Source organism: Phaenicophaeus curvirostris, chromosome 3 (assembly GCF_032191515.1).
Source record: "Phaenicophaeus curvirostris isolate KB17595 chromosome 3, BPBGC_Pcur_1.0, whole genome shotgun sequence".
In the NCBI taxonomy this organism is placed as follows: Eukaryota; Metazoa; Chordata; class Aves; order Cuculiformes; family Cuculidae; genus Phaenicophaeus; species Phaenicophaeus curvirostris.
The window spans coordinates 78,026,866-78,049,883 of record NC_091394.1 but is presented as its reverse complement, the minus strand read 5'-3'; the positions used below and the strand labels follow the sequence as shown (position 1 = coordinate 78,049,883).

The 23,018-nt window shown below is 43.0% G+C and overlaps 1 protein-coding gene across 1 annotated transcript in view; it reads right to left on the bottom strand.

Annotated features, from left to right (window-relative positions):
* FZD6 (frizzled class receptor 6) overlaps window positions 1-14,435 on the bottom strand; it is a 30,476-nt gene extending 16,041 nt beyond the window's left edge. The window contains exon 1 of the mRNA XM_069854522.1: window positions 14,234-14,435. Coding sequence (XP_069710623.1) covers window positions 14,234-14,413 — 180 coding nt within the window. The 5' untranslated portion in view covers window positions 14,414-14,435. The remainder of the gene's footprint in view (window positions 1-14,233) is intronic.
* Window positions 14,436-23,018: the final 8,583 nt, after the last annotated feature.

Genomic DNA, 23,018 nt, shown 5'->3' with positions numbered 1-23,018 from the left:
GTGACCTAAAGCAATAACGTTACAACCTTGTCACATACACAACTGTGTGTTTCAATCATGGAAGTGAATACAAACTTAAATCTCCATTTCTACAATCATACTACGCTGTGTGCCTCAGAGTCCTTACCTGTATTAAAGATACACATTGTTAATCACGAAACTATTTACTTGCTTCACAGGAAATAACACCTCACCTTAACGAATCATAAGAAATGTTTAATAATTTACAGCACCTAACTCAAATGCAACTTCTGTCCAGTAAGCATCATTACAGAATTAAAGTACAACCTCAAACACAATACATTTTACATATAAGCTTTTATATATTATATGTAGAAACTAGGGCCACTTCTCTATGCTCACAAAGGTACACTAGCAATTACTCTTTATGGTATCTTCTGCCACTTTTATAATGATAATCTGCTTCAATTAAAAAGAGTGAAACAAGTATGGCACGGCTGATTTAATCCTACACTATTGTTTCAATCGAGCTATTCTCAACTGGATGAAGGAGATTAGCATCATACCCAGAGAGAATAATGCGTTCATACAATTCCCAGAAGGGCTGTCAAGGGTGATAATTTGCTCATGGTCACAATGAATCAGCTGCCAAGGAACTCTGACTCCTAATTTATACACAATTAATTAAGTCACAAAAAATAAATGTCCTAAATAAACTAAATGAAGCATGAAAATTTTCAAGTTTGATTATGTTCAAAGCAATGTTGAGAAAAGACTTGGTTCTTCCAACTGGATGCTATATTGATGCATTTAGATCAAAGGCAAGGTAAAGACACTTATAAATTGGTATGTAAGGATTTAGAAACTACTTTACAGGAGGCTAAGACCTTTTTAGTGTCAGCACGTTGTTGCTGCATGCCTGCCAGAAGTTGCTACTTAAACAGCAGAGCTTCAAAACAGAAACATGAGTGTAGTTTATGAACATTAGCACAATGACAACCATCTTCACCAAAAAAAGGTGGTACGAACTATTTAGTTATTGGTTTAAGGGGAACTCAAATACTGCATGTCACTAAGCCATGGTTATTAATCAATTGTCACTGCCAGCAGTAAGTATCAGTTGTAACTCCTTTATGACAAAAGTTTTTCAGGACTAAAATTCACTGATGGCAATAAAATATTATATATACATATAATTTTAATATGAATTATTACTGCATCCTTATTTGACAGAGGCAAAAAAAACACTGAAAGCACACAAATTTGACTTATTAAAATAAGATGCTTTTAAGCAAAGCAGCCTTACTTTCTACAGCTTTCAAAATAGAATTAAGGCAAGTACAACCATGTTTAATTTAAAAGCTTATCAAAAGGGTTTTTTTAAATGTAATCAGTCTAGTGTTCACAAAGATAAGAATGAAATCTTTTATCAGAGTAGAAATCAGGTTACTCCAGTAGTTTAAAAGACACAAATAGTTTAAGTTTCCTAATAAAAGACAAACTAGAGTTCAAGGAGCTGTGTGTGTGTGTGTGTGTGTGTGAAAGAAAAATGCAGCAAACAAGCAAATGGACCAAACAATGCTGTTCTGCAATGGAAGATGTTTGTAAAGATATGAGCTTTCATCTCTGTCCTTTGGCTGAACAGCAAAGGCAACACACGCACTTGGACTTTCAAAGGAATCATGTTATTTTAGGGCTCTGAACCAAACATGGGGACAGCTTAACTTCTAAGAGTTGATAAACCAAACTGTTCCCAATAGTCCACTCCTCCCACAGCCATACAGACATGGTAGCTGCTGACTGGTCAAGCACCTGAAGCACCATAATTTAGAAGGCAAAGTCAGGTGGCCACCAATCGTAAAAATGCTGCACTGCAAACTCCAGTGGCTCAGGGCTTGAGTGGCCAGCCAGCACTCAAGATGCCCCTGTAGTGCAGACCCTGGGACCAGACCTTCACCACCCACCTCAAGCTAAACTAGCCAGGCCTCAGGTCAGATCATTGTGCAACTGCTCAGTGAGCTCAATTACTCATCATCTAAAAGTTCAATGTATTCACATCAAATCGTAAGTATATTTGCAAACTCTTCACCATCATTCACCCTACACCTATATAAGCAAGATACCGTAATACATATTCAGTTGTGAAACTTCATACTAGCTGTTCAAAGCTGATGGAACTATTAAAGCGAAAGCCAGCCAAGGTAAGGACAAGGCACATGAGGGAAGGTTTTCAGAGGCCACTAGGGCAGAAAGATACTCACTTTTGAAAAAGGAAAAAATAAAAAACAAAACCCAAACCCACTCTATCATCACAGAAGGGCATTAAACTTGCCCCTGACATTGACAGCGTACACAGACACATGCACAGAAAGATAAAGCAGGCTATTCCACTTTTTACTTCTAAGGGCTCTGGGCTAGTTGGCACTAACTAGGAACTACGGAAATTCTTTCCGTAGTAAAACCACTTAGTTGCATGTTTTCTCTTTAAGTATTTTTAAGTACAAAATGAAAATACATATATCCCTACATTCCTTAACTATAACAAAGGTTAGAAACAATATGAGCAGGAATATTGCATCTCACTAAGAAGTTACTCTGCAACAAACAAATGTACAAGTATTCCAATAGTTTCCAAAATAGCTTATTAGCAAAATTCACCGCATTTTGTGGTTCTAACCTAAATTATAACTTGAGCTATATTATATTCGTCTCTGCAATTTACAGTCCAAAAATAACCATGGGAGAGTTTTCCCAAGTATTACAGGATTGAACTATTTATACAAAGCTTTCAAATATATATGGTTTTATGTCCATCTATACTACACAAAGCATAAAAGACAAACAAGTTAACTGATGGAAAGAACACTGTGGGCCCTCAAATATCTGAAGTCTAGACAGAGCTTCACTATATCTGGACTGCGATGGCAGAAGAACCTCAAAATCTTAAATTCTTCATGTATTTGCCATGTATTACAAGAGTAAATGGATTTATTACCAAACTGTTCATGTAGAATACAATTTAGAAGATTAACAGTAATACTGTTGATAGACTGCCTATTATGTATAAAAAAAGACCCTCTTTTGAAAGGAAATCCAGCATTATTGCTCTGGTTCCTAAAAAGTATGAATAGATTCATGTTTCCCCCCCCACATCATCCCTCTTCCTTGCCTACTTGATGCATAAACTAGATCAGGACAATCTCAGTCATGATAGGACTGATTTTCTCAAGCAATCTTCTGTCAGTATTCTACAACATCAAGTGAAGTAACCAAGAGCCATAGCCATAAAGCGGACTGGCTATTGCAACAGAAACTTGTGATGCCTAACTTCCCAGCACTTCACCAAGTCCACAAAAGCAGCTTCCTCACCCTCTGTCCACAAAGACAGGCACTCGAGGATTACATCCACAGGTTTCAGGAAACAGAGATAAGCTCACATCCACAAGAAAATGCTCAAGAGGAGTAAGAATTAACACGTATGTATCTTTAGAAGTTAGGCAATCAACACCAAGCTCTGAGGCAATGTTTATGCAACCGACTACTCAGAATGCTCAGGGATCCATGTTCAGACACCTCCTTTGCCAGTCCATTAAATAAAAATTTAAGCCATCTTAAATAAAAATAAAAATAATTAATAAAATAAAGTGTAAGTCAATAGCTCAGTGACTGGCATGTGCATGAGAGAAACAGGGGATATGGCTCCCCTGATTACTTAAGTATTTTAAAAAAGGTGGTACAAAATCAATACAAAAAAATCAAGAGGTATTTCTGTGCCAGAAAGCCATACAAATTAGAGCTTACCTGTCACTACAAACTCAGCCTGGAAGGAACAACCAGCCTTCTTCCCCACAAGTTACTCAACTCCCCTTTTCTGCATACAAGCCATGCTAATACTAGGAGAATGCCAAGTCATTCCATGCCCTTTACCATCACAGTTTCTAGCATGGGAAGAAAGCCAGTTCTGTGGATAAAAACCACCTCTGCACAGACCAGCATTGGCCCATCCAGGTGATCCAGCTCTGAGTCCACCTTGGAACACAGTTACATGGCACAACACCTTTAGCTCAAAACTGACCCCCTCAGACCTTACAAAGCTCTGCAAGGAGCCACACTGTTGCCTGCATCAAGTTTTCTACTGCTTGCAGAACAGGGCTAGCCGTGCTATTGGTTAGGTTGGGGCAGAGATATTCCACATAAATTGGGAAAATCATCTGGCTTATGAAGTTAATTCCCATGCTAATGGTGAATACTAAACTGCCACCCTGAGCCTCCTAAATTCAACAAAATGAAAAGTAACCACATCCACTGGATTTTCTGCCCATATCTCATAAGAATGAGACAGTCTGTCTCATGGCCAGGCAAGAAGTGTGTCAGTGTCTTGAGATATGACCAACTGGAAATACTAAAACCAGAAGACCGAGGTAAGAAGTGCATGCACTGAGGAAGATAAACGCAGCTTCATGGGCTTCAACTCAGTCATCTGACTTGTGCGTGCTTGACTGATGCCGTCTCTTACATCACAACAATGTGAACAGATTAGTGGAAGTTTACCGAAATTAGTAATTTTAATAATTTTCATGCAGTACCATATAAAATGCTTTCCTGAACTTCAAACAGACTGTCTTAATCCCCAGAAAATGTGCCTAAGTCACTTTTGTCTCACACACACAGGCTGGCAAGGAAGATGGGATCTTCTGAAAGATTTCTCAGTAACACAAGAGCACAGACCAACGCGTCAGAGAGAGCACAAATGACCTGAAAGCCTGAGCCACAAACTAGAGACAGTTCAGAAGAACATTGGAAAACTGTATGGCAGCTTCAGTTTGTTTGTGTTTGGGAAGCTTTCACCATGCACCTAACTTTCTATATCCTTAGCATCCACCATCTGCTGTAAATTTGATTCCAAGTAATTTTCTCTAAAATCTCTTCTGGGAAGATCAGCGTGTATGTAAAGTAGAAAACCAGTCATTCCACTTTAAATTAACTTCTAAAGCTACCATTTTCACTACAGCTTGTAAGTATAAAATTATAATTATTATTATTATTATTCAGAGTGCATAATTATTGTAATAGGAAAAGCAGTACCTAAGATTTAAAAGAATATAAACATAAAATATCTTTTTGAAAAGATGTGATACTTCATTCCTAAATATCTGTGAGGAATAGTCCTTTTCTTTCACAGATGTATATTTCTTTTGTGTATTTTTGTTCTGTTATTTATTTTTAAGAAAATAAAATGTCTAAACCAATTATAAACTGAGTAGTTACAGACTTTTTATATGTAGACATATGTATGCATCTTATTTAAATTACTTTCACTTATTAACTTTTATTTACTCCTAATTTTTATTTATTCTGAGACACAGAACAACCTGAAAGGCAAGAGAGCAAAAAAAAAACCAACTTACTTTTAAATGTATTTTCAAAAACCCACAAATTCTAAAGGATCAATGAGACAGCTGGTAAGGAAAGATGCCAATTCCTTTACCACATTACTTTATGATCCCATCCTCCTTCCTCCAAATGCAAGATATCCAAATATACCAAAGGACTCTCCTAGCAAAACTCATGGTGTTACTACAAATGCTTCTTTTTGCCCACACTCCCTCACAGTCCTTGACCCAAATCTTTGACACTTTAAACACCCTGATGTCACTAGCAGGAGGTGGCAAAGAGTCAAAGGAGTGACAGCTTCCCAACATCTCACTGCTTGCTATAGCCCAGAACTAACTTTTCACTACCGTGTGGGACAACCTGGTGTGAGCTTTCACCCACCCTTCACAGGAGCCAGTCTGAACAGAAACAGGTACATCCCCAGCAGCTCCATCACACTGCAGAAATCTTCACCCGTGAGAAGCTGGGGGCTGCAGGAAGCTCACAAACAACATTATTGTACAGTAACTTCACAGGCAGTCAAGGGACTCACATTTGCTTTTCTTCTCCTTTGTAGATGCCTCTAATAAAGAGCAGGATGCATCCAGCTCCTTATCTGAGCCTTACATGGTAGCACGTCTTCCTTCTCCCTCTTCCCCAGCATCTCATTCCTAGACTGCTGCAGGTAAAAGGCAGCACACACCTTGGGAAGGGGGGCACTTCTGAGGCAATGTTGCAGCACCTCACAGCTGAGGTGGCATTAGGGAAGGCACACGGAGAAACAACATTGTGCAAGTAGTCACTGACAGGCCCATCAAAGACATGGAAAAGGACCACAGCGGCTCTTGGCCCATCCTGCTGCCCAACTGATAAAGGATTCAGAGGATTTGGACCAGTAACATGGGTGACAATTTCCTCTGGAGAACTACCATTTCTCTCCAGAACTGCCAAACTATTGTCTGTGCAAAAAGGCCTATAAGAAGTCAGCCCAGTTCTAGTGAGAGACCTCTACCCATACCAATAACTGCTACTCAACCCCATCCACAGGCACCTAAACACTCAAAGGAGGGCTGCAAGCAGCATGCTTGATGCAGCAAGGTGGTTGCTGAAACCACTCCTGTTCTCCCCAGTTCTGAACACCTGTATTAGCCAGCGTATACCTGTTGTTAGCCCACAGTGCTAATTTTGTCGGTCATGGTGCCAAGCTTCTCCATTATCTTCACTATTTCTGTTCTAAAAAAACCTCAAGGCCACCTTTCCTTCTACCCTTTTACCTTACAACCTGTGGGCCATGTTAACTGTCAGCATGTAACACTTTGTTTGCAGCTCCAAGAACACCCCACAGAGACAGCCCCTACCCAGCTGGATTCTTAAGCTTTGCTTAAAATGATGCACCTTGCACCTCCCTAGCAAGCGTCTTAGCTCACGTGAAGCCGTATGGAGCTGAGAAAGAGTATTGATAAACGGGTATCGCTGGGCTATCAGGAAGCTGGATGGGTACAATATCTCTCTGAAAAGCTGCTTTTAATTTTCCCATGCAGGATAAATGTGTGCAGAGTCTGGCCATCAAGCGCTTTGTAAACAGGAATGTTGCAGTGGTTACTGGGACTGAAGAAATCCGGTTGTGCAGGCCCTCCGGGGAATACACCATGAGCCAAACTGGGAAGATGTGGTTAGTCTCTGAAAGAACTTGATCTACCAGAAGCTTAAACACAGGAAAGATGATTATTCCCCACTCCACCCCCACCCCAAAGCTCTTGTCTGCCTCACCACAAGGATGGAAAGCAGCAGATATCTTTGGTAGAAGGATAGCCTTTCTGTCCTGCGGAGACAGATTATCCAGGCCTGTCCCCTGTGTATCTATGTTTTAGCAAGCTTCTCTACCCCACTTACAAGAGCAGCTCTTATGCTCACCTGCACAACTTCCTTTTTTCTAGTAGCTAAGCCGAAAGCAAGCAAGTCTCCTCTCATCTCCACGATGCAGTTCAGGAGAAAAGGGCAGACATATGCATCTTTTCCTCCAGCAAGCAAATTGCTACCATGACAAAGTAATCACAGCTGCACACAATATACAGAAAAGGTCCAAAAAGGCAACTGGAGACAAAGCAACCATGCTTTCCCCACAGTGTTGGTAAATCAACAGCAAACATAGAGAGTGAGAGAGAAAAAGGCACCAAGCTTTGTGGTGCAGACACTCCCATCCCCTCCTTTGGAATGCAGTGGGGAACTAAAGAGATCACACCACACTAGTTTTAGAAACTGTCACATTTAATCATCGCCTTGTCAAACTTGGAAGGAAAGCACTGACATTTGATAATATCACCTATTCCGTGTATTCTTTTCCTGGAGCATTCAGTTTTTGTGGTCTTTATCAACAAAGACATAGATGACATCCTGCAGCCAAGTTGTTACCCTGAACATCACATCCATCTTCTAAATTGAAAACTACACTTGCACTCCATCTCCACTTGCATGCAATAAGGGCATGTGGCTCCATAAAACCTTATAACCCAATAAACACTATGGACAAACAGCATCTCTCATGGCTGTAGGAATGCATCTAAACAGACAGCTCTCTTGAGAAAGAAGGCATCAAAATGCTCTTCCATTCTTAGGCTAGATTTATAGAAGACATAAATATCATGAGCCTTGCAAAGACATCCACAAATGTACCTTGGTGGCTCACCAAGGCCTGCAACAACGTTGATGCTGCCAGAGCTGCCATGGGCCAATGCACTGGATGTGAGCTGGCAATGAGATGCTTAATCCCACACAGCTTGAAAACTCATGGACAGCAGAGGGAAAACAGTGTAGGCTACCTCTACACAATGGTATACAAATTTTGTTCACTTGTCCACTATTCAGAGCAAGATAATGTGAAAAATAACCTTTGAAATCATTGTCACCACATCACCATCAGCAGACTTGTCCTCCCTAACCTGATTTACTACTGACCAGGTGAAGTTCAAGAGGTTCCACAGAGCAACAGCTACTTGCTTAAAAACAGAGAGACAATCTTGAAACTGCACCTTTCAATGCCTGAAAGCTTTGTGCCCACTGTTGGCTTTCTCCAACTCCAAGGATCACGTGTTCCCACCAGCTTAGGTTCAGGTCCCAAGCCCTAACCATCTCCTATCAATGAAGGCAAATCAGTTTCAAACTCAGCAGCTCTGTCCATGTTTTTCTTCCCTACATAATGGCTTCAGGGCAGCTTGCCCTGACTCCATTCATCCACAGGTGACCTCCTGGAGTAGGGTACACCCACAGGACTGAGCCAATCACTCCACACTTAACCATGAGTTGGTTCAGTCAGTAATCACGCTTTGCTTATGAGCGTGGAGAAGAGGGGTTCCAAGACACAGGCTGCACAACGAGACTCGGAACCCACCAGGGCGGGCAGCTGCACATGAGCATCCAGACAGGGCTCTGTGGAAGGGACCTCAATCTGCAATAGGATACCAAAGTATTTCCCAGGAAGGTCTGCTGTTGAGAAAGAACTGGAAGACAGTCTTCTGTAGGCCAACTTCAGACCTTATGCACAGCAGGACTGGTCTAAATCTAGTCCATAGTAATACCCCTTTGTCTCATACAGTGTGCTAACTCTCAAGAAGCGTGCTAACAACTTAATGTAGTGATCCACTCCCATAACACCAAATTACTTCCTAGAGTAGACATAGTCTCGTAACATGGATAAAGACAAGGCTCTGGGAATCACAGCGTCTGCACCATCTCAATGAACCCCAGTTCCAGTTACAACAGGGTAAATATCCTACCTTCATCAAGCATGCTTTACTTCAGATCCTCATGCATTCTAAGCAGAATCCTTTCAGAACAAGGAGCAAGACTTGCTCCAACTACTCCAGTTATCAAGTAGACAAGGAACGCTGTTCAGACAAAGCAGCATTAGAATCTGCAGATGACTGATACGCTTAAAGCCAGTGTAATAGGATAACACACATTAACCTGTCTGGTTTTATACAATCCGCACAAGCTCAGCACACTCGATGAAGGACCCCAGTACTACAGGTAACACACACTTATAGTAACTTACTGTACCCATAGGAATCAGCAGAGATGGTTTATGAATGTGTTGCTGAAACAACCACTTTAAGAGCTAATGATGAGTTATGTTACTTTGGAACACCTGAGAGCAAAGAGTAAAAAACAAAAACACTCTTCCCAAAAGCTCATTGTATTGTACAAAATAATGCAGGTATGTAAAATTCATGTTTCTGACCCTTTAGCCAAAGCTTTTCTACAAGCAACATTGTGATGCTCCAAACTGAATTACTCAAATCCCACTGTCCTGTATTTCTACAGACAGAATCCAGAACACAAGTCAGTCGTGCTGCTTTATTTCCCTTAATCCATATGAAGTGCCTATAAAAAAAAAAAATACTGTAGCATTTCCCAGCTTTCATTTAACAAGCAGCAATTAAGCTGTTTCACATTCAAAATGTTTTGTGATCACCACTTTGTTCTGATAAGCTAGCAAAGTTATCTCAGTTTGTACAAAGGAATGCATGATGCACTGCATTGCTACATTTACCACATTTTACACAAGCCTTCCAGGTCCCTTAGTACCAGTGCTACATGGTAAAGAAATAGCAAAAAAGTTACAAGCAAAACAAAAATTAAAGAGTCCTTTGTGCCCGTTCCACTGGGTCAGTGTCCACACCTCTGGACCCTTCCTCCAATATACGCTCTGCGGCAGCATCAGGGACAAAACGTAACTCCTGATAGACAGTGAATACTGATTGCTTTCCTAATTGAAGCTGAGCTACCAAAAAATTAATAGCAGCAGTTTAAACTTCAAGTTTTGAGTACTAGTGGTTCATATATTACACCAAGCACCGCTCGACTGGTTTTGTTAGTCTAAACCAACCCTAGTTCTCACACACTTTCCCCACTGCTGCAGCCAGTTGCGCTGAACTCTCCATAGACACACACATTCTGGCACACGGTCACAAACTCAGAAGTGAATGGAAAATTCACTACTGAATCATTTTTCCAGTCTCTCTGAGGTACTTTATTGTTCTTTGCGGGACATTTTCCAGTGTTTTGTATAGTCTACTTTTAAAATTCACTGGCAAGCCTTTTGCCTTTGTATTCTACAGATCTGTATATCTTACCCAGGTCAGAAAGTCTTAAGGGCTTGTCCACAATGGACACATTCCAGAACTGCAGTGGAACAGATTAACAGGCATGAACAAGAAGTTACACTGCAGGAACATTCTCTGCTTTGCTGGAAAAATGCCTTACGTTAACAACCTATTCCAGGATAGTTAAAGTAGGAATTACGTTGGAATTAGAAGTTACTTAGTTTTGATGATTACCACGAGGTGGAGTTACGTCTATTTAACTAGAGCTGTAATGAACCATCTATTCTGCTGTGTCCATCCACCTTCCTTACCAAACAAACCCTAGATCTTCAGCCTCCCAACCTGAGCTACTAATAAGATGAGCAGCATTACTGTTAAACTGCTTTGAAATACAGACATGGTAAGCATCTGCAAATAATTAAATTCCACTGTCGCACAGCTGTTTAGCTAACATACACAAAACTTCACACTGCAAAGCCCTGTAGCTTTGCTTTCCTAAGATCATCACTTGTTGTATAAACAAAACTAATCCAAACATAAAGCAAACTGAAGCAGCCTAAACTCAGCCTGCCAAGTTGAAAGATCAGAATAAAAATAAAGGGAGGGGTGGGGAGAGCAACTGAAAGTTATTTATTTTCTGCTGCAGGAAATAAGATCCCAGAGGGACTATCATCGCTAGCCAGACACCCGGAACAGAGGCCTGTAAGACTTGAGTCTTTTTTCCTGCTCTAATCAGTTCAGTGTTCTGGTTTATAAGCACATCACTATGAAGAGCTGATAGGTGAGGCAGAAATGCAAGACCACAGATCAGCTGGTGATCCAGCTGATTTCCTGGAAGACAAGCACCACCTTGGACAGTGGCTCCACATGATCCTCTCCCAGAGAATTACTATGAAGACACCATTCCAGAAATGCCAATTTAACACCTTTCCAGAAAGCAGAAAAACTTTACAGAAGCCTTTCTGCTCCAGCAGATGGAAAGCACAGTGCTTCTGGCTATACAAGACCCTGCCCCTGCTGCTGTCCCTGCCCGTATAAGAACACGCCTGTAGAGCCTTGAGAGTGAGAGAAAGGAGAGTTATCACTGTTTAGGAGAATGGACTTCACTTTGAGGTATGACTTGCACCCCTGATAATTCCTTGTTCTTTCTGGAAGTAAACACTCCAGATAAGCAATGGGAGGATGTTTCCAGAGGAGACAGGAGCAGGGAAACAGACTAACATTAAATCCCTTTCTGCACAAAATACTTTGATTTCTTGAAGAAGTCTCTGCTATATGCCCTGAGATTGCACAATCAAGCAGCTTGCTCAAAGTCAGTTATGATAAAGCAAGGAAAACATTACAAACACTAATCTCAAACCCCAGCGTTCAGACCATGCCCAGTCTTGAGAACAGGCTGTGGGGAGGGGAGGGGGAAGAGAGAGATGGAATTAAAAACAAAGCCTTAAAGCCTTCCTAAGCAGGATCAAAAGAAAGAAGTTTTAACCAACATAACATTAAAATTCTTTCTTTGGTATGAACAAAGTTTGGACTACCAATTACAGAAAAATTCAAGCTCTTAAAACAACAGTCTCCTCCACCTCCCAAGCTGCTGCCTCTACAGCTGCGAAATGAAATTAAACAATATTCCAGAAGTCATTAGCTCCTCCTGCTCTGTTGTAACACCAAGTCCCCTGAAAAGCAAAACCCTTTGACAATCCTGAGAAGGCTCCCAATTGCAATCAGCCATGGACAAACTACAGTGGTACGACTACTGAATACCATGTAGAATCACATCGAAACGTGTAAGTGGCATTGGTAAGGACTCGTTTCCCTCAGAACAAAGGCCGGGCAATGAACTGCCCTAAACTTACAGGATTAACTCCAGCCACAAGCAACAAAGTCAACAGGAGCTACATACTGCATGGGGGGGGGAACTTCCTTACCCTTTCACCAGCAAAGCAGCCATCTGAAAAGTTTAGTTTGACCAAGTAGTCAATCGGCACTGCAGAATCACAAATAAAGGCAGGCAGATCATCACACATACACATTAGGTAGTTTAGAAATGTCTGCACAACACTACAGCAGCGAGGTATACCAAATTAGAGGCCAGACAGTGGCAATGACAGGACATTAAGAAGCAAATGAAATAGGGTAGGGAAATCAAATTGTAATAGACACTGCTGTTCCACGCAGCCACCTAGTCAGCTGGCTGAGTGGCAATCAACTCCTGCAGCAGTCAAGGGCTGTTATAAGGAAGACGGGGTGCAAAAAGAGAGAAAACCAACAAAACCTCTCACTACCGCACAGATTTTATGAAGCAGCTACATGAGAACAGGTAAGCCACGAACCCTTTCCAGAAGGAACTCCCTCCACACAGAATGCATACACTAAGCACAAGTTGCTGGCAGTTCAGGAAAATCAGTCATAGCAAACTAATGAAAATGGCTCTGTAGTCTCTCTGTTGTAACAACAGCATAACTGGACAGCATCAACACTGACAAAAGCTGGCTCAACAGCTGTAGTCCAGACACACCAAGTAAGAACCAATAGCAAGCATCTCTCTCTTGATGATAGTGGCAGATGCTGTAGAAAGCCTTTTTGACAAATCATGATAGAAGGCACCCCACAGAGTTTACAACTTAAGCTGACAACCTGTCTTCCAATTTGAAAGCCGAAAATTTATCCGAGATGTGTAGCTTAATTCAGTTGCTTGCATACAGAAATTGACACCAATACCAGGATTTCCCATACACCTACACTGGGCTGTAAACACAATGCGAAACCAAAGCCTGTGCCCCTCCAGGCTGGCAGCTAGAGGCCAAACAGGGAATCCCGACTATCCCAAGCAACACTTAAAGAATGTTGTGGCAACCAAACCAAGCTCCTCCTCCAAGCTCAGTAAAGAATATGCAAATAAGATTTTAGTAATAGTAGCCACCTCAAATACCACCCATACTTTTTTTTTAAACCAGAAACTTCTTAATTTTCAACTTGCTTCTGTTTCACTTTCTGCATAGCACAAGACAGTAAGCTTTTCAAGAGCTGCATTAAGATGTCCCCCCATCCTCTTACCACTGAAAAGTCATTATTAAAACAGGTTTAAAACTTGTTTTACAAGCCTCTCACCCAGAGAGGTTCTGGCCCTTTGTAGCTACTGCTGTCGGCAAAGCCTTTCCACAAGGTGGCACATTCTCAAAGAAGCCGTATGTTACCGTCAGTTCAGATAAGAAAAGTGTTTTGTTTTCAGACTAATAAAAAAAAAAAAAAAGAAATGTTGCTCTCTCAGTCAGAAGACGAGAGAAGGCAGGAGCCACAGTGGAGAATAAAGGTAAGAATAAGCTTAGTTCTCTCTCCTTAGTAGACGTAAGCTAAGAGAGGAACAAAGATCAACTTCTAAACATTATTTTGGCGCTATCTGAGTTCAGGCAGACCACGACATCGTAAGCTACGTCCCCAGAGAGCTTCAAAAGCGACATCGTAAGCTACGTCCCCAGAGAGCTTCAAAAGCTGCTTTGTATGTTAGCGAGGTGCCTGAGCTCTGTGCTATCAGCTCAGCCCGAGAGCTCGGCCGGGGCTGCTACACCCATTCCTCTTCCGCTAATACAAGGGAGAAAGGGAAGGTGTTCATAGCTCCCTCACACAAACAAGCAGCTCCAGCACGCCGCAGAAAGGTTTAAAGAAACTTCTAGTAGCTAAACACCATCTGCCTCGTCGTTCGGTGCCAACACATATTGCAAACGATTTCTCAACGACAGAGAAGAGGTTGTTTCACGGAGTTTACAGCTACACGGTAGAGGAGGGGTGGGAGAACGTACCTCCATTTGGAGAGCAGCCGTGTCCTGATCATAGTGCCCCATAATGTTGGGGAAAAAAGTCATGTTGTACGGCATCCCCGCGCACCTGGAAATCGCGACGGGCTCGCAGGTGAAGAGGCTGTGGCCTCGCACCAGAGCGAGCAGCAAGCCGCACGCCGCGGCGACCCCCAGCGCGCCCATCTCGCCGCGGTCAGCGCATCGTCCCGCGGCGGGGCGGCCCCGCGCACCTCCTCATCGCGGCCGCCGCCGCCTCCGCCAGCCCCGTCTTCCTCCGGCCTGGAAAACGCCGGACGGGGCGACCGCCAGGCGAAACGCCTCGGGACGCGAGAAGGCGGCCCGGGAGCCGGGGCTGGGCCGGGCTGGGCTCGGCACCGCCCCCGCCGCTCGCCCCGCGGAGGAGCCACGGGCAGGATGTGGCGTGGCGGGGGCGGGACGGGCCGGGCCTGCGGGGGGAGAGGGCCGCACCTGGAGGGTCGTGGGATGGCTTGGAAGGGCCCTCGAAGACCTTTAGATCACTAGGGCTGAGTCCAATGGCCTGAGGTTTAACAAGGCCAAATGCCGAGCCCTGCACTTGGGGCACAAGACCCTGTGCAGCTACAGACTAGAAGTCTGTCTAGAAAGCTGCCTGGAGGAGAGGGACCTGGGGGTGTTGGTTGACAGTGACTGAACATGAGCCAGCAGTGTGCCCAGGTGGCCAAGAAGGCCAATGGCATCTTGGCTTGTATCAGAAATGGCGTGACCAGCAGGTCCAGGGAGGTTATTCTCCATCTGTACTCGGCACTGGTGAGACTGCACCTCGAATCCTGTGTTCAGTTCTGGGCCCCTCACCACAAGAAGGATGTGGAGGCTCTGGAGCGAGTCCAGAGAAGAGCAATGAAGTTGGTGAAGGGGCTGGAGAACAGGCCTTATGAGGAATGGCTAAGAGAGCTGGGGTTGTTTAGCCTGGAGAAGAGGAGGCTGAGGGGAGACCTCATTGCTCTCTACAACTACCTGAAAGGAGGTTGTGGAGAGGAGGGTGCTGGCCTCTTCTCCCAAGTGACAGGGGACAGGCCAAGAGGGAATGGCCTCAAGCTCTGCCAGGGGAGGTTTAGGCTGGACATTAGGAAAAAATATTTCAGGGAAAGGGTCATTGGGCACTGGAAGAGGCTGCCCAGGGAGGTGGTTGATTCACCTTCCTTGGAGGTGTTTAAAGGACAGGTGGATGAGGTGCTGAGGGGCATGGTTTAGTGATTGATAGGAATGGTTGGACTCGATGAACTGATGGGTCTTTTCCAACCTGGTGATTCTATGAGTCTATGATCATCTAGTTCCAATCCTCATGCCATCCTGCACCTTCCAGTCGTGCTCCCTGCCACCACCCAGGGTTGCCCATGCCCACCTCAGGTCAAACCTGAGCCTGAGATGAGAAAGCCTCCCGGGCTGAACACAGGTGTTAATGGCATAAAAAATCCACCCAGGCAATACCTGGCACTTAGTTTCAGAGAACCAAAGAATCACTAGGTTGTAAAAGACCCACCAGTTCATCGAGTCCAACCATTCCTATCACATAGTTTTTCACACTGTTTCTCAATACTAACTCTGCAGTGCGCTGTATAAATGCTGAGGTGATTTAGTGCAAGGTCCTGCATCTGGGTCGGGACAAACAATTACAGGCTGGGTGGAGAGTGGGTTAGGAGCAACCCTGCCAAGAAGGACTTGGGGTTGCTGGGGGATGAGAAGCTTGACATGAGCTGGCAATATGCGCCTGCAGCCCAGAAAGCTAACCGTATCCTGGGCTGTATCAGAAGAAGTGTGGCCAGCAGGACAAGAGGGTGATTCTGCCCCCGTGTTCTGCTCTGGTGAGACCTCACCTGGAGCACTCTGTTCAGTTCTGGAGTACTCAGTGCAGGAAGGACAAGGATCTCCTAGAGCAAGTCCAGAGGAAGGCCGCAAGGATGGTCAGAGGGCTGGAGTGCCTCCACTGTGAGGACAGGCTGAGGGAGTTGGGGTTGTTCAGCCTAGAGAAGGCTCCAGGGGGGACATTCTAGCAGCCTTCCAATACCTGAATGGGCCGTACAGGAAAGCTGGGCCAACCTGGTTCAGTGCTTCACCACCCTCATGCTAAAAAAATTCAGCAGTGCTTAGCAGCGTTCCCAAAAACACACCTGAGCTAATGTGACCTAACTATAAAAAAGCTGAAGGTTACTAGGCAGGGACAGCTGAATTTCTCTGTGCAGAGCCACCCAAGGTCTCATAAGGCTGCTGTTTAGCTATGCAACTACCTCTGCACTCCAGGACTGGAACAGGAAACACCAGATGCTGAGACATGCAAATCAGGATTAGAATTGGTTTGACAACCTAGAGGCAGCACTGCCTTTCTGCTAGTGTGCCCCAAGGTAGTCTGTGCAGAGCTAGGCACATTTACCCAGGTAACCTGCCTATAGATTGTAGAGAGTATGAAGCTGCACATGGTTATTCAGAAGACCACAAGTATCTAAAAACCTCTTCATGCAGATCTTTTGTGTATAATTTCCTGTGTCACCCTACAGAGACACAAAACTTCTCCAGATTCCCTTATATGAAACCATTTTAGCACCTGTATGAATCATGAGGAAGATTAGACCTACTTGCTGCAGATCCACAGAGCTATAATGGAATTAAATTTGCTGTGCCAATGGGCATCTGAATGGGGAGGTGACTCTCATTTTCCCAGCAGGTTTTGCAGGTGACAATAATGAAATCTCGTTTGCAGGTTGTGGAAGTGGATGTGCTTGAGTGTACAAAGACACCTATCTTATCCTCTGTCATAGTTCTAGTTCTCATCTTCCAGCTAGCTTCTGTCCTGGTCTCTCTCAGCAGCTCCTTCTGCACAGCCTGCAGCTTTGGCAGTGAAAGCACCAGGAGCATGCAAAAGGGACTCTCCCTACTCTGCATCTTCAGAAGCCAGTCTAGGGAAGTTCTTGCTCAGCCCTTGATGAAGTTACTGAGTTGCTCTCTGCTCCAGGAACACCATCATTTCCTCAGATACACTTGAGACCTTGCAGTGACAGGACTCAAACTCAGCAGGTTTCTACCAAATCCTCTTTTCTTTCTAGCTCCATTGACTAAAGCTGAGGACTTTTCTGTGGATACAGCGGCAGAACTATCTAGCACCACCTATATCAAGTAACAAGTCTGTGCTTCCCAGTATCTAGGGCTGATAAATTCTCAGGCAAGCTTCTGTTATAATTTTAGTATGTGAAAAGCAGTGCGTCTTATATGATTTTCATGAAAGCTTAATGACAACTTTTGTTGAAACAACCAAAGAAAAATCGAAGGTGTGGAAATTTCACCCAAACCACAAAATTTTGTTAAAGTAACATGCATTTGAAAATAGGATATTGTGAGGAGTTTAGCAGACTTATCTGTGAGCTTGGCTAGTGTCATACTGCATAAGTATGGCATTATATAAAGCAATGGTTCAGTTCCTTCTGTCAGAATGCACTTGAATGCATAAATTAAATCTCTAAAACCAGATACAGCTAAATAACATTGTTTTCCTTCCTTGAAGACTCTTGTGGTTTTGCTAGATGATGGGAAAGGACAAAGAAAAGGAAGGATGAGCCCTTTCTTCAATCACATTAAGATGCTTTCTTTGCTCACAGCCAAGTTGCTGAGCAAGTTATTCCAGAAGCTGGTTCTCAGAGCCTTGATCTAAATATATTTGTTTCTGGCTCTCAGCTAACCAGTGAGGGATGTGAGCACCATCGCAGGTATCTAGCAAGGCACCTTTAAGTATGATTAAGTGTTTTAAGCATGTGCTCAAATATATTGCTGATTAAGGATGCAGCTCCTCGGATGTGTAAGTACTTTGCTCACCCAGTACTGGAGAGATTCTTAACATTTCAGTTAATGTAATATTAATTTGCTGACCTTTCTCTGGCACTGCTTCAAATGATTATAGTTTAGCAATTCTTGCTACAAAGCGTTGAAGTGATTTAGAGCCTTGTTTGAATCCTAGTTCATCTTCAGATGCTTTTTGACAAATGTAGCAGATGGGATTTTAGCAGCGGCTGATGGAAGCTTCCTTCCAAACCCTGCAGGCTTCTACCACCCTTGCAATAGATGTGGTGGAACAGACACTGTGCCATTCCCTCCACGCCCACACTCCACCCGTCTAGTTTAAACCTATCCTTGGCAGAAACATTGACAGCTTGCCTGGGCTGTGAACTGAAGCACACTTTTCTCCTTCAGATTTTTGAGGGGACATCCCTTCAAGAAAGGCAGACAACAACTTGACCACGTTTACCCGTTGTGTAAATGTGCTAGTGCCCCACGTGCTCATGCACTAGGGAGGAAGGATCTAAAATGGTTGGAGTTGTCACAAAGAAGCCTGAGACACAAAGGGTATGTATGAGTGTGGCTTCAGTGCTTGGAGTCTGCACACAAGCAATCGTCCACTGGCTCAAGCTTTCTCCTGCTGGCACACCTAAAAGCTTCATAACTGAATTACACTCCTGGAACATTGTACCCAAGTTTGACTTAATGTAATTTAAATATTACAGATTTGCCAGTTACATAGCTTGATGTTGGTTGATTCAGTTATAAGGTTCATAATGTTCCTATTATTCTGCATTTTAAACACATTATTCATAATTTGGTGAAATTTAAAAGGACTAAATAGCCAGTAGATGGCAGCAATAAATCCTGTTGTAAGAACTAAAATTGAAAAGTGTAATTCTTGTCTTTTTCTCAAATACATTTTGTAAATGAAAAAAACCTAGACGAAACAGCGTTATTGATATAATTTATTCTTATTAGTTTACAGTAATAGTCGGGGAAAACATTTCCACTTATAAATAGAATGTGTTTCCAAAGGAAAAAAATCTACCATTTAATTGAACACCTAAGCTCATGAGAAAGGCTTAGTAAGAACACACTGTTGGAACGGGTCCAGAGGAGGACTACAAAGACATGTCCAGAGAAGAGCAATGAAGATGGTGAGAGGCCTGGAGAACAAGTCTTATGAGGAATGGCTGAGAGAACTGGAGTTATTTAGCCTGGAGAAGAGGAGGCTGAGAGGAGACCTCATTGCTCTCTACAACTACCTGGAAGGAGGTTGTGGAGAGCAGGGAGCTGGCCCCTTCTCCCACATGACAGGGGACAGGCCAAGAGGGAATGGCCTCAAGCTCCACCAGGGGAGGTTCAGGCTTGACGTCAAGAAAAAATGTTTCAGGGAAAGGGTCATTGGGCACTGGAACAGGCTGCCCAGGGAGGTGGTTGAGTCACCTTCCCTGGAGGTGTTCAAAAGATGAGTGGACGAGGTGCTGAGGGGCATGGTTTAGTGATTGATAGGAATGGTTGGACTCGATGAACCGGTGGGTCCTTTCCAACCTAGTGATTCTATGGTTCTATGATCAGAGGGTTGGAGCACCTTCCCTATGAGGACATGCTGAGAAAGTTGGGCTTGTTCAGCCTGGAGAAGAGAAGGCTCCAAGATCCTTTAGTGACCTTCCAGTACCTGAAAAGGGGTATAAGAAAGCTGGGGAGGGACTTGTTACAAAGGCTTGTAGTGCTAGGACTAGGGGCAATGGGTATAAACTGGAGAGGGGCAGATTTAGACTACAGGTTAGGAAGAATTTCTTCACCATGAGAGTGATGAGACATTGGCACAGGTTGCCCAGGCTGCCCCATCCCTGCAGGTGTTCAAGGCCAGGTTGGATAGGGTCTTGGGCAGCCTTATCTAGTGGGAGGTGTCCCTGTCCATGGCAGGAGGGTTGGAACTGGATGATCTTAAGGTCCCTTCCAACCCAAACTATTCTATGATTTTTTGATTCTATGTGTTACAGTGATTTCCTAGTTATGTAGAAAATCCAGTATTTGAGATAATGCTTTATGAGCATTTCTCCAAGCCCATGAAGCTGTGTCACCTTAAGCCTTTCTTTATAAGACATCTTTTTCCATAAAGCCTTTAAAGTACCCCCCACATTCCTCAACAGCAATAAAAACTAGAGAAGGAAGCATATTGAGAAAGCCAGAAGGTTTTTGCATTGCCTTGTGCTAACCACAGTACTGGATACTTGGAACCCGTGTCATCTTCTTCCTTGAACAAAGTATGACGTATTTAGACTCCAGTAATTTAAAATATTATGTCTGTGTGGGTTGTGACACCCATACATAAGATGTTGATTTCCTTTATGTTAGAAGGATCTCATCTTTCATTTCCCTGTAAACGACAACACTGTGCCTTCATAATGTTACTTTAATAAAACAGTGATTATGGTAATAGTATTCCTTTCCCAACAGGTTACCTCACTTAGCCTCAGATATTAAGCACAATGTAAGCTAAACAGGAAATATGCTTGTAAAGAGTAAACTTTTCTAAGAACGATCAAGGATATTTCATTCCTTGTAGACTTTTAGCAGCTGCTTTCACTCCTGTTAAATCTACAGCTTATCTTCTTGGGTGGCAGTAACAGTGGCAGCGATGTTGGGTGTTTTTTTCTGATAGAGCCTATCTTATCTTGTTTCCACAGCTGGGGCAGCGTTTTCTTTGGACAATGTCATGAAAGCTAGGGGAAAGGAAATCTATGCTACAGGGCATGAGTCATTTCCAATGGAAAAGACTTATACCAACCAAGCACTCTGTCAGAGTGGACAAGGAAGGGGCAAGTGGCGCTGACAGCAAAACAGAAAGTCCTGGCTTAATGGTGACTGTCATTGCTTTGCTCCTTGCTCCCCCCAGAACACGGAGGCATTAACTTGAGTTGAACTGTCCCTATCAATATGATGTGCAATCAGCAAAGTGGGATTGAGTTCACACACATTTCAAATGCTGCTTTTTAAGTTAGTAGTTCAAGATAATTATTGAGATGTGAGAGTGGCAGGGTTACAACTAAACAACAGTTTTGGAAGCTCAGGCACTAACTACTGTAAGGTCATTTCAAAGGTGCTCATCAGCATATTAAAGGCAGAGTAATGAACATCCACAGCACTGTTTCAGAGTATTGGTCATTACACCCATCCTGTACCCAGCTGATGTATACTGTCTCCCATCATAACGATCCTGTTCTGCAGGGACATCCCAAGCTGAAGGCAAGTACGTTAGAGAGTACCTTGTACAAAGAAACAGATCTGTCTGTAAGGACAGCTCCTCCTAGGGGGATTTCTGGAGTGGCAGATTCACTATTTGCTAAACTGTGAATGAAGAAATTCAGGTAGGAAGTACAAGTGTTTGGTTTTCATTGCTTCACAATCTCGTGTTTATCTTTAGCAACATTTCTCTGGAATTCTATGAAGTTAAGTTATCGTTAATGTGTGAGAATTAAGGAGAAAATATCATGATCACTGTACCCATCGTCTTTACAAATAGAACTGCAAGTTGTTTTCTGTCAAATTTTAGGTCACTGTTTTGATCTGTGTATGATAATAGTAAAATTATTTGAATGTTATAGTTTCGATACTCAGAAATAATAAATGGATCTGCTTTTCCTAAGATGCTTCACAGGTGCTTGCGAGCTACTGCAAAATGAAAACATCATGCAGAATACTAAGTATGTTTTCAGCTGAGACACACAGTTCTGCCCAAGATCAATGCAGAGTACAAAAATGAGTCACACTTTAGATCTTAGGGTAACTGTAACCACATAACAACTCATTTCTCAGGTTAATAAAATCTGCTGCACTCCAGGACTTGTGTCAGCACTACTGTTTTAAACTAGGATTTGAAAAACATGCTTATAGAACCAGTTATACCATGTCCTGGGAGATAGTGCTGACCACTGTTAACACTTACAAATTATATAAACCTCATTTTCTCAGTCTCCTTCTGTGTCTTTTCATCCTTGCTGTTTAGTATCAACCATTATTTCACCAGTCAATGTCTGGAGATGAAGCCTTTCCATCCAAAACTTCGTAGTCAGAAAGATTATGGAGCCAATGTTGTGAGTGTGAAAGCATCCTAAACACAAATTATAACCGAAAAAGGAAATGTGAAATATTGTTAGACAAAAAAATAAAAGTAGGCAAAACCAATAATGAATCAGAAAGGAAAGGCTTTAAGATGTGTAAGCAGTAATCTCAGTAGGTTGTAAACAGGAAAAAATACTTCATTAGCAAGGACTCGATTCTAAGCACAAAAGTACATTTTCTTGACAATATGTACTTTGCATTCAAATTTGTCTTCCCATTTGGCATAGCAGAGTTTTGGCAATTCACAGATATCATCAGGTGTGACTGACAGACTGAGAGAAGGGAAGCCAGAGAGGTGCTAACGACTACTCTTATATATTTTTGCATAATTTTTGTAAAAAAGTCTATTGGTTCCATGTTGTGCCTTCATTTTCTTTCTTGAACTGTCTGCCATGTAACTGTATGTGTTCAACTTAAAGGGGAAAGAGGAGGCCAAAAGCCAAAACATAAAGCTTCAAATAGAGAAGAGAGGCCAGGAGGCAAGGGAGAAGGGACAGAGGGATGGGTTTCTACAAGGCAGTGGGATGAGAAACAGAGGAGAAAGGCCAGGAGGTTCTTTGCCTCTCTAAGCAGGGCAGACAGGAGTCTGGGCAAGGGTTTACTTGCTGGATAGGCATGGAATATTCAAAGTTCAGCTCTGGGCAGTCACTAAGGATTTTATGAAGCATCCAGAATCACAAAGCATATAAGCATGGCATATAAGCACAAAGCATGTATCATGGCATATAAACAAAAGAAAAAGACAACTCTGAAATGTGAGGAGAGATTTCTCTGTGTCTGTGACACAGGAATCCTAACCTGCCCTTCTCAGAGCACTGGTTCTTAATGGCCTGTGGTCTTGGTTTCCCAACTGGGA